Below are 13024 nucleotides of genomic sequence, written 5' to 3' on the forward strand. Positions count from 1 at the left end.
TAATGTTGAATAAAACTATCCAGTTATGATGCTTAACTTTAATTTCAGGAGTTTGCTTATCACAGGAGCACTTCCACCCTTCGTTGGTCTGTGTAGTAGACTGGTGGGAAAATGAACAAAATTTTGAAGTTTAAGCTTATGTATATTGATTCATTCATCAACTAAACTTAAATTAATATTTCTCATGTCAAATATTGAAATGCGATTAAAATGCGATTAATTTCGATTAATTAATTACAAAGCTTGTAATTAATTCGATTAATTTTTTTAATCGAGTCCCACCCCTAATATATATATATATATATCAAGGTAAATTTTTTATATCTGTGGCTGCTGTTACACCTAAATTTGCCCTCTGTGGGACAATAAAGGCTGTTTCTTCTTCTTCTTCTTCTTCTTAAACTAAGAATTCAGAGGTCAAAATCAGAATTGTGATGACACAACCAGTTTTCTTAAATGACAAAGAAATAGAACTGTGAGAACAAAGTCAGAATTCTACCAACACATTGAGAATTCTAAGCTCAAAGCCAGTATTCAAAGATCATATTCAGAACTGTGAGAACAATGTCTTAATTCTAGAAGCACACTGAGAATTCTAATATCAAAGCTAGTATTAAAGAAAGATCAAATTAAGAATTGTTAGAACAAAGCAAGAATTCTACCAACACATTGAGAATTCTAATGAGACAGTGAACATTTTAAGAGTAAAAATTCTAAGAAACTGAGAGTTCTAAAATTGTGAGAATAAAGTCAGAAGTCTAGCAACACATTGAGATTTCAAAGATCAAAGCCAGTATTCAAAGATCCAATTCAGTATATTGACATTACAGTCAGAATTCTAGCAACACATTGAGAATTTTCAAATGAAAGCCAGTATACAAAGATCAAATTCAGAATTGTGAGAACAAAGAATTCTACCAACACATTGAGAATTGGTAGATCAAGCCAGATATAACTATATGATTTCATTATGTGACTGTATGGTGTCATTATAAGTGACTATATGCTGTCATTATATGTGACTTTATGGTGACGTTATAAATGACTATATGATGTCATTACATGTGACTAAATGATGTCATTATAATATGATTATATGTGACCATTTGATGTCATTATGTGTGATTATATATAACTATATGACGTTGTCACAGGCTGGCTCAAGGACCGTAACAACAAATGAGGGGAGGCAAAGGTATAGGCCAATCAGATTAGTTTTATTGAAAAGTAAACAAATCAAAAAGAAAGATAAATATGGGATGTGAATATGTCAGTATGTCCTGTGTATGCAGTGTATGAGTGATTGGACATGTATGTGGAAATCTGAATGAATATTGCAACCCAAAACCAAACCAGAACAAAAGATAAATCAAGGTTACCTGGAGGAGCAGAGAGGGGAGAATGATTAGTAGAGCCCTGCTTAAATTAGCCCAGGTGGCTCCAATTACTCAAGGTCAGAGGAGGGGCCATGACATTGTCATTATATATAACTATATGATGTCATTTTATGTGATTATATGTCATTATATATAACTATATGATGTCTTTATATATAACTGTATGATTTAATTATATATAACTGTATGATGTCATTATGATGTCATTATATATAACTATATGATGTCAGTATATATAACTACATGATGTCATTATAAGTGACTATATTGTACGATCAAGGCTGGTATTCCAAAATCAATTTCAGTATATTGACAACAAAGGCAGTATTCAACCAACACATTGAGAATTCTAATGAGACAGTAAACATTTTAAGAATAAAAATTCAATGAAAGTTAGTTCTAAAATTAAACTAAGAATTCAGAGGTTAAAATCAGAATTCTGATGAGACAACCAGTTTTCTAAAATGACAAAGAAATAGAACTGTGAGAACAAAGTCAGAATTCTACCAACACATTGAGAATTCTAAGCTCAAAGCCAGTATTCAAAGATCATATTCAGAATTGTGAGAACAATGTCTTAATTCTAGAAGCACTCTGACAATTCTTAATTTGATCTTTCTTTAATACTAGCTTTGATATTAGAATTCTCAGTGTGCTTCTAGAACAATGTCTTAAAGAAAGAGTCAGCACATTATACTTTATATTCAGGCTGGTTTTTTAAACCCTGCTTCATTTGAAAAGGATTGTATCCTCATAAAACACGAAACTGAGGTGCAGACCTTCAAAATGTATTTACTCTCAGTGACAGCAGCCAGTCTCCACTGGCCTGAAAGTCATGTGAAACCACCCCAGCTGAATTTGTTTGAAGGTCTTTTTGTTGGACACACTCCAGTTACAATGAAGAGCCTGAATTTGCACAGTGCTGTGCTTCCAGCTGAGTAAACTTCCTGTGTAATGTATTAAAAAATAATGCAAATAAGCTTTCACATGTGAGAGTGCATGGAGTCAAAGCGGTCTCATTTCCAATGTAAAAACAGTACAATAATAAAGAATGAACAATATGGACCAAGAAATCCTATATACGTGTGAGTGAACTGGGAGTAAAAACAAACAAACAAAAAGAAAATAATGGAATTTATGTTGACGTTTTTTTTATTGAAGATGAAACATTTACATACTACACAACATATTCAGGACTGTCAGCAACACAAAATCCATGCTTATCCTCAGGCAACAACTGTCTAAACAACATCTATGAATATAAATGAGGACATTAGGTGTGGAATAGTTGAGAGATAGGCTTGCGCTGGTTTATGAAAGCTGTGCTGAAGAATATGTTTTGGTCTGCAGAAATGAGAAACAAAAGAAAAGCCCTCAGATGCACTTTAGGAGGTACGAGTTGCAGTTGGCTCTTCCACAGTCACAGAGCTTCCCAATGCGAGGCCCGTACTTCATGGCACACCGGTTCCCCAACCCGCACTGAGAAGAGGAGGATGGCACAGACATGTTATTCTAAGGAAGTCTATTTATTTCACTACAGTTGAAAAAAAAATCTGTCATGGAGAATTTTTTTTTTTTTAATTGTTATTCAGGAGCAAAAAATGTCATGACTTCTTGATCAGTTTTAAAATTTATAGAATAAAATGAATAAGATGTATTTAAGAGAAAGAGTAAGATGAATCGTTCTTAGCGCAGTAATTAAATCACATCCATTAGCTCCAAATGGACCTGTAAAAAACTGGCGGGCTTATTTTCTGTGAGGAGACAGGAGGATTGAAAGCTTTTTTGCAGCTTTTTAGTTTTCCTCTCTGAGCTAATTGGAGTCGGGCAGCAGCCTTGATTAGTCTGTAATTGCACTGAATGAAAGAGTGTTGTTGGCATTCCCTTGTTATCTTTTAATTAGTGGCAGGTATCTTTTTACAAACAGCTTTAATTAAACAGCAGCACAGTGATGTACGCAATACATGTTAACGACTCATCTTACAAGTCAAGACTAAATTATGCTCTTAGAGCGGCAGTGCATTAATGTTTAAACTGAAAAAAGTGAAGTTACCAGTGGGATGCTTCCTCTTTTCTCAGGGGAGGAGACTTGATTATGTATTCTGCCCAGCAGAACATCCAGTGCCTCTAGCTGCTCAATAAAAAAGAACAAAATAAGTTAGAAAACATTCATTCAAACACACGTTTTCTTGTTTAAACTCTTTACTGAAGCTGGAAGATACTAAGATATCACTACAATACTATAACTTTTTGGGGTTGCACTTTTCCACCAAACTAAAAGATGTCAACATTCATATGAAATTATGTCTTTTAAATCATTTCATATGAATGTTGACATATATGGAAACTTTGAAATCCCGACAAGGAGTTCAGATAACATTTGAACATTGATCAGTGACTCGTTGAGTTTATGATAATGGATGTTTTTTTATTTGTGGTTTTTAACAAAAACTAGACATATGAAAAAGCAGAAAGAACGCAATTAAATGGAAAGAACACAAAATATTGACTGAAAAGCTGAAAGGCTGAATCTTTAGCTTATTACACTTAACAAATTACATGCATATGCACAATGGCAGAACTTCCATAACAAGATTTAACCAAAGCAAAAAGCTATGATGACAAACATAGGCAAGATAGATTAAACTGACAGAATAATTTCATACACAGTTATAATCATCCCTCATTTTGACATTGTTTACAGCATGACTACTGTGTAGCATAATAATGATGTTGTATAATTTAATGTAATTATTTTCTTTCCATTACAAAACAATCAGTATTTAAAGGCTAAACAAAAACCAGGATATTTTATGTGGGACTGCACAGCATTTTGGCCGCCAGTTTCACATACAGATGATGACTAACAGCTAATATTTGGTTGGTTCTAGTAAGTCAACACATTTAAGTCACACAAAAAAATGTACAGCTGCATCCCTACTGAAGCCCAAGGATTACCACACGGAAACGCAGCTGATATGACAGGAACAGTAACAGTTTTAACAGTTGCTGTGAAAGGAAATAAGAAATACGGGAATGTACACAGATTATTGTATAAGAGCATTAAAACAAAGTTTAGTTTCTATTAGTCTGATTTCATTTAAGTAGCGATTAAGTTGGGATAACTGCGTGAAAAATGTCCCACACAAACATAGTTTTTGCCTCACATTTATTTTGTTGCAACTATCCAGAATCAGTCCTGTCTTAGTTCACTTTGATCCCAAGTTTCATTCCTCCATAAACTCACAGCTCAGATACTGACCAGGTCTCTGTCTGCTGCTGCCTCTTGTTTCTCCTCTCCAAAATCTTCGGCGGAGACTTCCCGTGATGCCTGGCCGTGACACAGGACGGACAGCAGGCCGGCGAGCAGCAGTCCGCGGAGCATCCCGGAGCTATCCATGGTACTGGTGCCGGCGAAGGAGGAGGGCGGAGGTCCCAGCGGGAGGCGGCAGATCAGAAGTTGACGAGCAGAGGGTCGCAGCAGGTCCACAGGTGATCCTCCCTCTTCCCACCGGCCCTTGTCGTTTCTTATACCGGTTCACATAGCCCCGCCCGAGAGGCCGCTGCGAGATTACCATGCAGGAAAGTATGAATGAGGGCAGGCAGGGCTGGATCCTGGAAACCTACTCTCCTCCCTTTTTTAGTTTGACCACTGGAATGAATCCACTTGAACTCGCACATCACTCGTAAATACATACAAAAAAGTTTAAATGTTCAGAAATCTCAAACCTGCAAGACACCCCATCTCTGCAGCAGTCAGCACACAGGTAAACTTCGTTACCTGTCAGACAAAGTAGGGAGGAATTTTCAAGCAATGTGGTCGTTTGAAACGTCTTTACCCGTTAAAATAACTTATTGTTTTGAAACACCATCATGTATCACAGTAATGCATTAATTATCCACTCAAATTTCACCTTAAATAAAATATTATTTACACATGATTGATGGCATTTTAGGGTAGGTAGTTATAAAATATAAAAAATATGATTTTCTTTTTTTTAAAGATTACATCAGAACACATCACACACAGGTGAGATAATTACTTTCAACAACACTAAACCCTCATTTATAGTTACTGTGTTCTTTGTTCATGTGCAGAAGTCTTACAAACACATGTAAGAGCAAAGCTCTCCCTCAGTGAGAACAGCAGGTCCAAGTATTTTCATGGAGGTTGCAGTATTACAGCTCACCATAAATCACTACTCCATTCAGGCAAGGATTTGTCTGCTCCTAGTCACCTGTCTACCACACCTTCTCCACCTACTCCCAGTATCTCAGTCTTGCTCTCAAACATGTTTTATCCTGGTTCCTATTTGCTCATCTTACCTGCCTGTCTACCAACCTTAATGCCAGCAAACAGAGCAGTAACAGGACTAGAATACAAAAACATCACAACCCTTTGGGCAGTTTACAGGAATTTTGGTGGGGGAAAAAAATGATCTTCTGCATACATAATCTTTTTAGGTAGGAGATGTCAGAAAATTAATATTTCAGTGCAGCTGTGTATGTGGTGACCAAATAAACTCATTTTAGGGTTGAAGCAGCTGGCACCTGAACCAGGAGCAAAAATAAGAGCTTTTAACTTGTATCTAAACATAGGGCAAGAAGCATTTTAACATTACATGAAATGAAAAGCATTTTTTTTAAACAAAAATAGTATTTTACTCTTATGAGTAAAAGTTCTTTTCTCTTTTTAAGAAAGATAAAAGTGAGAATTAAAGAGAATTATACTTGATTGCTTGTGGTTGCGCAGACTGGATATTATTAAATGAAAATAAAAGGATAACACTAGGACAGCCTAAGCACTTTTTTTTTGATGCATTGTGGCACTGACAGTCTCATCCACCTGTGAGTTCTGTGAGCAGACAATGAAGTCTAAATAACTGTAACATACACGGCTGTACCACATTGATGGATTTTGTATCTATGTGTGCTGGGGTGGGGCATCAATATTATTGAATGATCATTTTACATTACGCAGACAAAACAAAGTCTGGGTCTTTATACTGATGATACAGACCAGTGAGTATCACCACTCCACAAATAACTGCAAGTCATTGTGCTGCAGCCGCAGCCTGTTAGCTCTGAACACTGTAAATGAAGCCGTTACTCAGGCTGTTGGTCCAACAGGACAGATTTGTCCAAGCAAAGAGAAAAACAACACCCATCAGTCTCACACCTTCAACTTATTGATTTACATTTCAGCTGAGTGAGTGTGTGTGTAGATGTGTGCAGTTTTCCTGCAGGCACCAGCTTTCACTCTCTATGCAGCAGGTGACTGAATGCAAGCTCAGCTTGCTCATCACCTGGACCTGGTAAAAACTTGGAGAAACAGCTCATCCAGTGTTAGTGGGCCTTTGGGCAGCATCAGAGCTGTGTCTCATAGTAAATTGAGCTCATAGGTTATGAATTGCCTTGAAGGCAGTGTGATTTATTCATTTTTATTTAGTGCTTCATCATCTTTGGTTACTGGTTTGATTGTGTTTTTTAAGCAAAATAAGGGCTTGTTGGAAGGTTTTTTTTGTTTGACATCTTTATGAAAAAAGCTACTTTAAACATAAACAAATGAGCTTGTTTGTTTATTCTTTGGTTTCTCCAGGTCCTCTTTCTCCAAGGAAACATATCGTTACTGTCCTTATTGATTTCAACGAAGCAAACACAACTGCGCGGGATTTCCAAATGTCTTTAAAGTAGTATTAGGAACATGTAACTGTTTCGAAACGGAAGATGGGACAATAGATGTATTTTTAAAATGTATTTGCCCTGGCTAAAATTGCACCATAATGGATGATTTCAAGAGACCTTTTGACACATCATAGCAGGAAATGCAGCAGCAGAACTGATAAAACTAACAGTGGTTTTAATACTGATGGCAATCAAGTGACATGAGGAAGTTGAATTGACAAAATTCTTGATTCAACATGTTTTATTATTATTGGCATTGTTATCCACATATCAAAATCTGTTCTTAATGGCACTGATCAGAATGATAAATAATAAATATAGTTTTCTGAAATATTTTTTAAAAATTACTAAACATATTTTAATCAGAAAACTTTCAGAATGAACCATCTTTCATTGCAGTACAGCCTTCTAAACAAGATGATTTATTTGGAGTTTTGGAGTCTGCAGATTTCAACTGTTATTTGCTTTTCACCATCATTTTATTGTAACTGTAAACCAACAAAACATCTGAGCTCCAAAGAGTTGTGTGTGTGTGCACCAGAGACAGGCTTATTCAACTATCATATTGGCAACCAACACCCAGAAGTCTGCTGCTGAGAATGCTCTCTCATGAAATGCTTACCACACTGTTGGAAAACCTCTTTAATTCAGAAATATTAAAAATGAGACAGCAGCTGACATTTCAGTTATGCACAAAAGAGGAACTATTCAATGGTCTCGTCTTCTGTGGTTTATTAATATGAGTTGCAGTGCTCTGCCCTGCACTAATGCAGCACTCCTGTTCTGTTTGGTTACAGTGAGACACATTTAACTAAATTTGCTCCTATGGGAGGATCTTTGTTGTTGTTGTTTTACTTTAATAGCCAGCTTGCAGCCATTAAAAAGACTTGGGTCTGTGAAGAAGCAGTAAGACTGTGAGTTGATCACAAAAAAATCTGGTAATTTTTTAAGTCAATTAGCCTGCAAGAATTTATGCATTTTATTATATTAACTAGCTAGCCGTCTTCTGGTACCCCAGGTACCGACAATCAGACTTGTCATCATTGGAGACAATCTCAGTGCAGAGACATATCAAGATGAGATTCTGCAGCCAGTGGCAATCTCATATCTCTACAGACAGAACTCTAGCCTCCAAGATGGCAACGCCCCACAGAGCGGGGTTTATCAGAGATTACCTCCAGAATTTGGGAGGGGAGAGGATAGAACGACCTGCCTGAAGTCCTGACCTCAAACTCACCGAACACTTGTGGGATCAGCCTGGGTGTACTGTTTGTGCCAGAGTGACCAACACAACCACACTGGCTGACTAGCAACAAATGCTTGTTGAAGAATGGGATGTCATCCCACAGCAGTGCGTGACCAGCATTAAGAGGAGATGCCAGGCTGTTGTGGTTGTGTATGGTTCTTCCACATGCTGCTGAGGCCCTTATTTGTTAAATGAATAAATTGTTAAATTGCCCACATGTCTCAGTTCTCCAGACCTCAATCATCCAATCCAATAAACAACCCCTAATAAGAGTCAGTAGCTGATTGGCACTGACAGAGAAGATTGGGGAAGCTTTTCATGGGTGCAACCCACATACTCGACTCTGCTTCTCAACCCACAAATTCATTTTTCTTACAAATGTGGCTCCATTTAAGGGAAATAAACAGACTTTCCAGTGGTATAAGGTTTATTGGCAAGAAGCACTATTACAACAAATAATCAACCACAAATGTCCTTATTTTTTGTGCAGTTTAGATTTATAGACAGATGATCTACCTAAAAAAACAAACAAACAAACAAGCAAACAAACAAAAAAGTAGACTTTGACATTTAAAATCATCAGTGGATTGCCTGGGACCATTACTAAACAAAGAAAGAAATAAAACATAGTCGGGGGCTAGAGTACTGTATAATCTTGCTACCCCTACTAAATAAGAACATGAGACCTGAGTGGATTGTCATCTAGTCCACATCTACTCAAGTGCTTTGGTGAAGTACAGTTTTAATGTACTTGTACTTTAAGTATTTCCATGTTATGCTGCTTTCTACTTCTTTGCAGATTTTGAAATATAAATTTACTAATACATGACTAGTATGGATGAGGAACCTTAAATATATTTTGAAGCATAATTTTTTTGCACTTTAATTAAGGGTTCAAGTACTTGTTTTACCACCTTGCGAAACAATGAGATCTCAAAACAAATATTAAAAAAAAAAAAAAAAAAAAACTTCCACTGTTCATGCAATCGTGGGTATGTGAGCAGTACTGTGCAGGAGCCTGAAAATAATACCCAACATAGAGAAAGAAATATTCCTAACATTACATATACATGAAATAATTGAAATTGAAAGCAAATACATTTTCTTTACAAACCTGCTATTTCACTCCTATGACGTGTTTCCTCTTTTAGTGAAAGAAAAGAGAAATTATTACAGTGGTTATGCACAGGCTCCATCACTAAGGGTAACCCTGGGAGAAAAAATGAAGTCTGCTACAGCTGAAACAAACGCTGGTTGGAGATCTCTAAATAACTTTTTTGATACAAAATTTCACCTTGTAGAAAAAGGTTGTTGTTTTGTTTTGTTTTTTACATTGTTGTACTGATAATACTGATAGAGTTTTCAGTTTTCTACTGTAAATACAGTGTTTGTGTTCTTGGTCCCCAACACCACTCTTTGTCAGAGGCGGAGGAGGATGGATGGATGGATGGATGGATATCTGGCATTTCGTTGCGATTTTTGACGGCCCAGAGGGTCCCCGTACCTCAGCTTGGAAACCTCCTGCACTTTCCTGCCTTCATGTGAACAGCAGGGGGCGCTGCGCCTGCAGTTTGGCCGCCTGGAGGCTGCTAAACCGTGTTTCCTGAAACGCATACTTCAGGATTATGAAGAACACACCCAGTGACATCAGTGAGGTTTGAAGAAGAAGAAGAAAAAAAGGTCTCAACTCAAACTGTGCAGAGGAACAAGAGGGCCGAAAGGTCCTGCCCGCGTTTCTTTTGATTCTTTCTGTGTGTTGCTGTTTAAGCTCCTGGAAGTTTGGGGATTCGAGTGCGCTTAAACTTTTCTTTTTACTGCAGCGGAGCGCAGAGAGTCGCGTTTCTCAAGAGAGGAGGATGTCAACTTCAGAGGAGGCAGACGGGCCCCGGCCCAGATACGGCTGTAAGTTATGCGGTTTTTTTTTCTGCTCACCTTGAGATGCCAGGCAGGAAGCTTTCCTTTTACGCTACACAGCGACGGATCACAGCAGAGGTTCTGCTCATGCAAACTCCTCCAAAAGTTCAGAAACAGACTCGTACGTTAGTAGGAAGCGCTCAAAGTGAGCCCTGGGTTTTCTTTCTGACAGCATGGTTACAGCCTAATTATGACTTCCGCGTTTTTATAGTAATGCATCGCAGAGTGGAGAAGGAGGGCGGCCTGTTTTTACACTTTGCTCAACTTTTTATGCAGCTTTGCGTACAGGTTAGTTTATAGAGTATGACTTAATGCGCCCACGGAATCATATGAAACTTGTAAAAAACACAAACAGACAAAAAAACAGGAGATTCAGATAAAATAAAAGTTCTGCGTTCTCATACAATTTAACAACCACCGCCCATAAACTGAGTCCTTTCAGGGCAAAGTCTGGTGATTGCACAGTAAAACTTTATGCATGAAACATGGGGAACAAGAAGGAGTTTGCTTAGCAGACATTTTTCAATATGTCATTCATGAATATCAAAACCAAAGAGGCCTTTCTGAAGTCGTTAATGCCCCATTTGTTCAGTTTCTGTTAAAAGCTCGTTTTACCTACTGAAAAGCGTCCCCCTCCCACCTCAGATGTTACAGGACGCATTGTTTTGCCTCCCGTCCCCATCCCCCTTCCCATAATTTTGGGAAAAACTCTGCCAGCTCCACTCTATGTAATCTCATGAGGAATCACCCTATAGCTCCCTCTGCTTTGCGTGGGTGTGGTTTTTTTTTTTCTTAGTGTATGAATAAGCCTGCCATTTCCAGACAAAGGCATGCCCTTATTGTGCAGTCCCAACAGCCCTGAGCCACATGGGCTCATGTGTGAAGGGGCTACACAGATGACTAATAAACAACCTTGGTTTCTTTGGTAAGACTCCTCAGTTGGGGGACATTGGAGGCCACGCTGCTGGTTGGAAATAGTTCCATAGTTATGCAAGCAGAAAAAAGTGAACAGCTATATATGAATAACCAAAATGTGAGTTTCTTATTTTCCATTTATTCCCGCTGGTGCTCCTGTTTGAAATAAATAAATGTTTCTTGGGTTTCCAGCTGTACTGGATGGCGTGGAGAGACTCACGGCCGAGGAGATGGATGAGCAGCGCCAGCAGAACATGGCCTATGAGTACCTGTGTCACCTGGAGGAAGCCAAAAGGTAAGAGGCTGAAAGGCATTTCATCGGCAAGCCAGCTGAACAGCTGCAAAGATGAGGAATATGAGCTGAGAATCATCCCACATTGGATCTCTGCATTTATACGGATATTGGATTATACAAAGAAAGGATTATGTCGAGTACTGCCCGTTTCCAAAAAGTTGGCTCTGACTGAGTGCAATGACTTGCAAATCATTAAAAGAGGTACAGAAAACAGTGCAGAGACAACACACCAAATGTTAAAACTGAGAAATGTTTTTTTTAAGAATGTATGTATGCCTAATTTGAACTTGTTAGGAAGAGGCAACAAAAGACTGGAAAAGTTAAGTCCTAACAAAAACACCTGGGACAACATCCCATGACTAATCAGGTTAATAAAGAGCGACCCAGAGAGGCTGAGTATTTCAGAAGGAAAGGATGGGGTGCCCTTCACCCCTTTGTGAAATACTGTGATGGCAAACAGCGCAATATTTGGTAAATAAAGTTCATCAATGTAAAATGTGAAACATTTTGGGCCTTTAATCATCTATGGCCCATAATATCATGAAAAAGGTTTGAGAATTCAGAAAAATCTCTTAAACTAAGGACATGAATGGCTATGATCCTCAGCCCCTCAGCCTGTTCTGCACTGAAGAAAAAGACAGGGGAAATCATTGGCTGGGCTCAAGACCACATGTGAAAACCACTTTCAGTGAACACCGTTCATTGCTGCCTCCATTAAAAATAAGTTAAAACTCTACCATGAAAATCGGATATAAACAAGATCCAGAAACCTTTTAAGGTGGACTGAGGCAGAATGGCAAACTGCCCTGTGAGCTAACCCCCCCCCACCCCCCCCACCCCCCAAAGAATCTGAAATACTTTGTGGAAATCACAGATAGTGTGCTCTCTGGGCTGCAAGAGAGAGGGACTGTCCAGCTTGTTATCAGTGCATGCTTTAAATGCTGGCATCCATGATACTATCAGGGTACATTAGTGCATGTGGCATGAGTAGCATTCTTATCTGTGAAGGCACCGGTAATATATAAGGTTTTTATGCATATCAAGGATTTCAGGCTCTGTAGTGAAACAGACTGGGTATTAAACTGGTCTGCCTGCAGCCCAGACCCATCAGTCACTGAAAACATTTAGCTCAATTTAATACAAAATAAATTATAACTAAACTGAGCTGAATAGCTAAAATGCAGCAGTTGGTCTCCTCCCTTCCCAGACTCCCTGAGAACTTTCAGAGAAACATCATGCCTGTCCTTTGTGCAACCATATATCTTAAAAAAAAAAAAAAAAAATTCTCAATTCAACATTTAAACTGTTGTCAGTGTTTAGTTTTAAACTTCTGAGTCATGCATTTTTGTTTTTATTGACATTTTACACACAATCTAAGCAGCCCTGAGGGGTCAGGGCTGCAGTTAACCTTCATTTTCACTTCTGGCACATCTGCCAGCTTCCAGCGAATCAACAGGTTGTCTGAAAACTATCAACATATAAACCTGAAGGCCAAGGATAGCTATTTATTTAAGAAAATCATTTTCCTCTACAGAAAGACATCTGTAGCAGGTCACTGATTTGGTTTCTAAT

General features: G+C 38.2%; 2 protein-coding genes across 3 annotated transcripts in view; one reads left to right on the forward strand and one right to left on the reverse strand.

The window, feature by feature from the left end:
- Nucleotides 1-2557: 2557 nt before the first annotated feature.
- cartl (cocaine- and amphetamine-regulated transcript-like) lies at nucleotides 2558-5691 on the reverse strand. Its single transcript, XM_030726206.1, has 4 exons — nucleotides 5636-5691; nucleotides 4660-4924; nucleotides 3451-3528; nucleotides 2558-2876 (listed from the first exon to the last, which is right to left on the reverse strand). The coding sequence occupies exons 1-4, from the start codon at nucleotides 5689-5691 to the stop codon at nucleotides 2772-2774; spliced, it is 504 nt and encodes a 167-aa protein (XP_030582066.1). The 3' UTR covers nucleotides 2558-2771.
- A 4288-nt stretch (nucleotides 5692-9979) lies between these two features.
- Nucleotides 9980-13024, forward strand: part of iqgap1 (IQ motif containing GTPase activating protein 1) — a 47867-nt gene continuing 44822 nt past the window's right edge. The window contains exons 1-3 of one of the 2 annotated variants that reach the window (XM_030719486.1): nucleotides 9980-10049; nucleotides 10149-10230; nucleotides 11350-11452. In XM_030719486.1, coding sequence (XP_030575346.1) covers nucleotides 10185-10230; nucleotides 11350-11452 — 149 coding nt within the window. In that variant the 5' untranslated portion in view covers nucleotides 9980-10049; nucleotides 10149-10184. Of the gene's footprint in view, nucleotides 10050-10148; nucleotides 10231-11349; nucleotides 11453-13024 lie in introns of those variants that run through there. The other variant, XM_030719477.1, reaches the window with a different exon arrangement.

Source organism: Archocentrus centrarchus, chromosome 3, assembly GCF_007364275.1.
Source record: "Archocentrus centrarchus isolate MPI-CPG fArcCen1 chromosome 3, fArcCen1, whole genome shotgun sequence".
Classification (NCBI taxonomy): domain Eukaryota; kingdom Metazoa; phylum Chordata; class Actinopteri; order Cichliformes; family Cichlidae; genus Archocentrus; species Archocentrus centrarchus.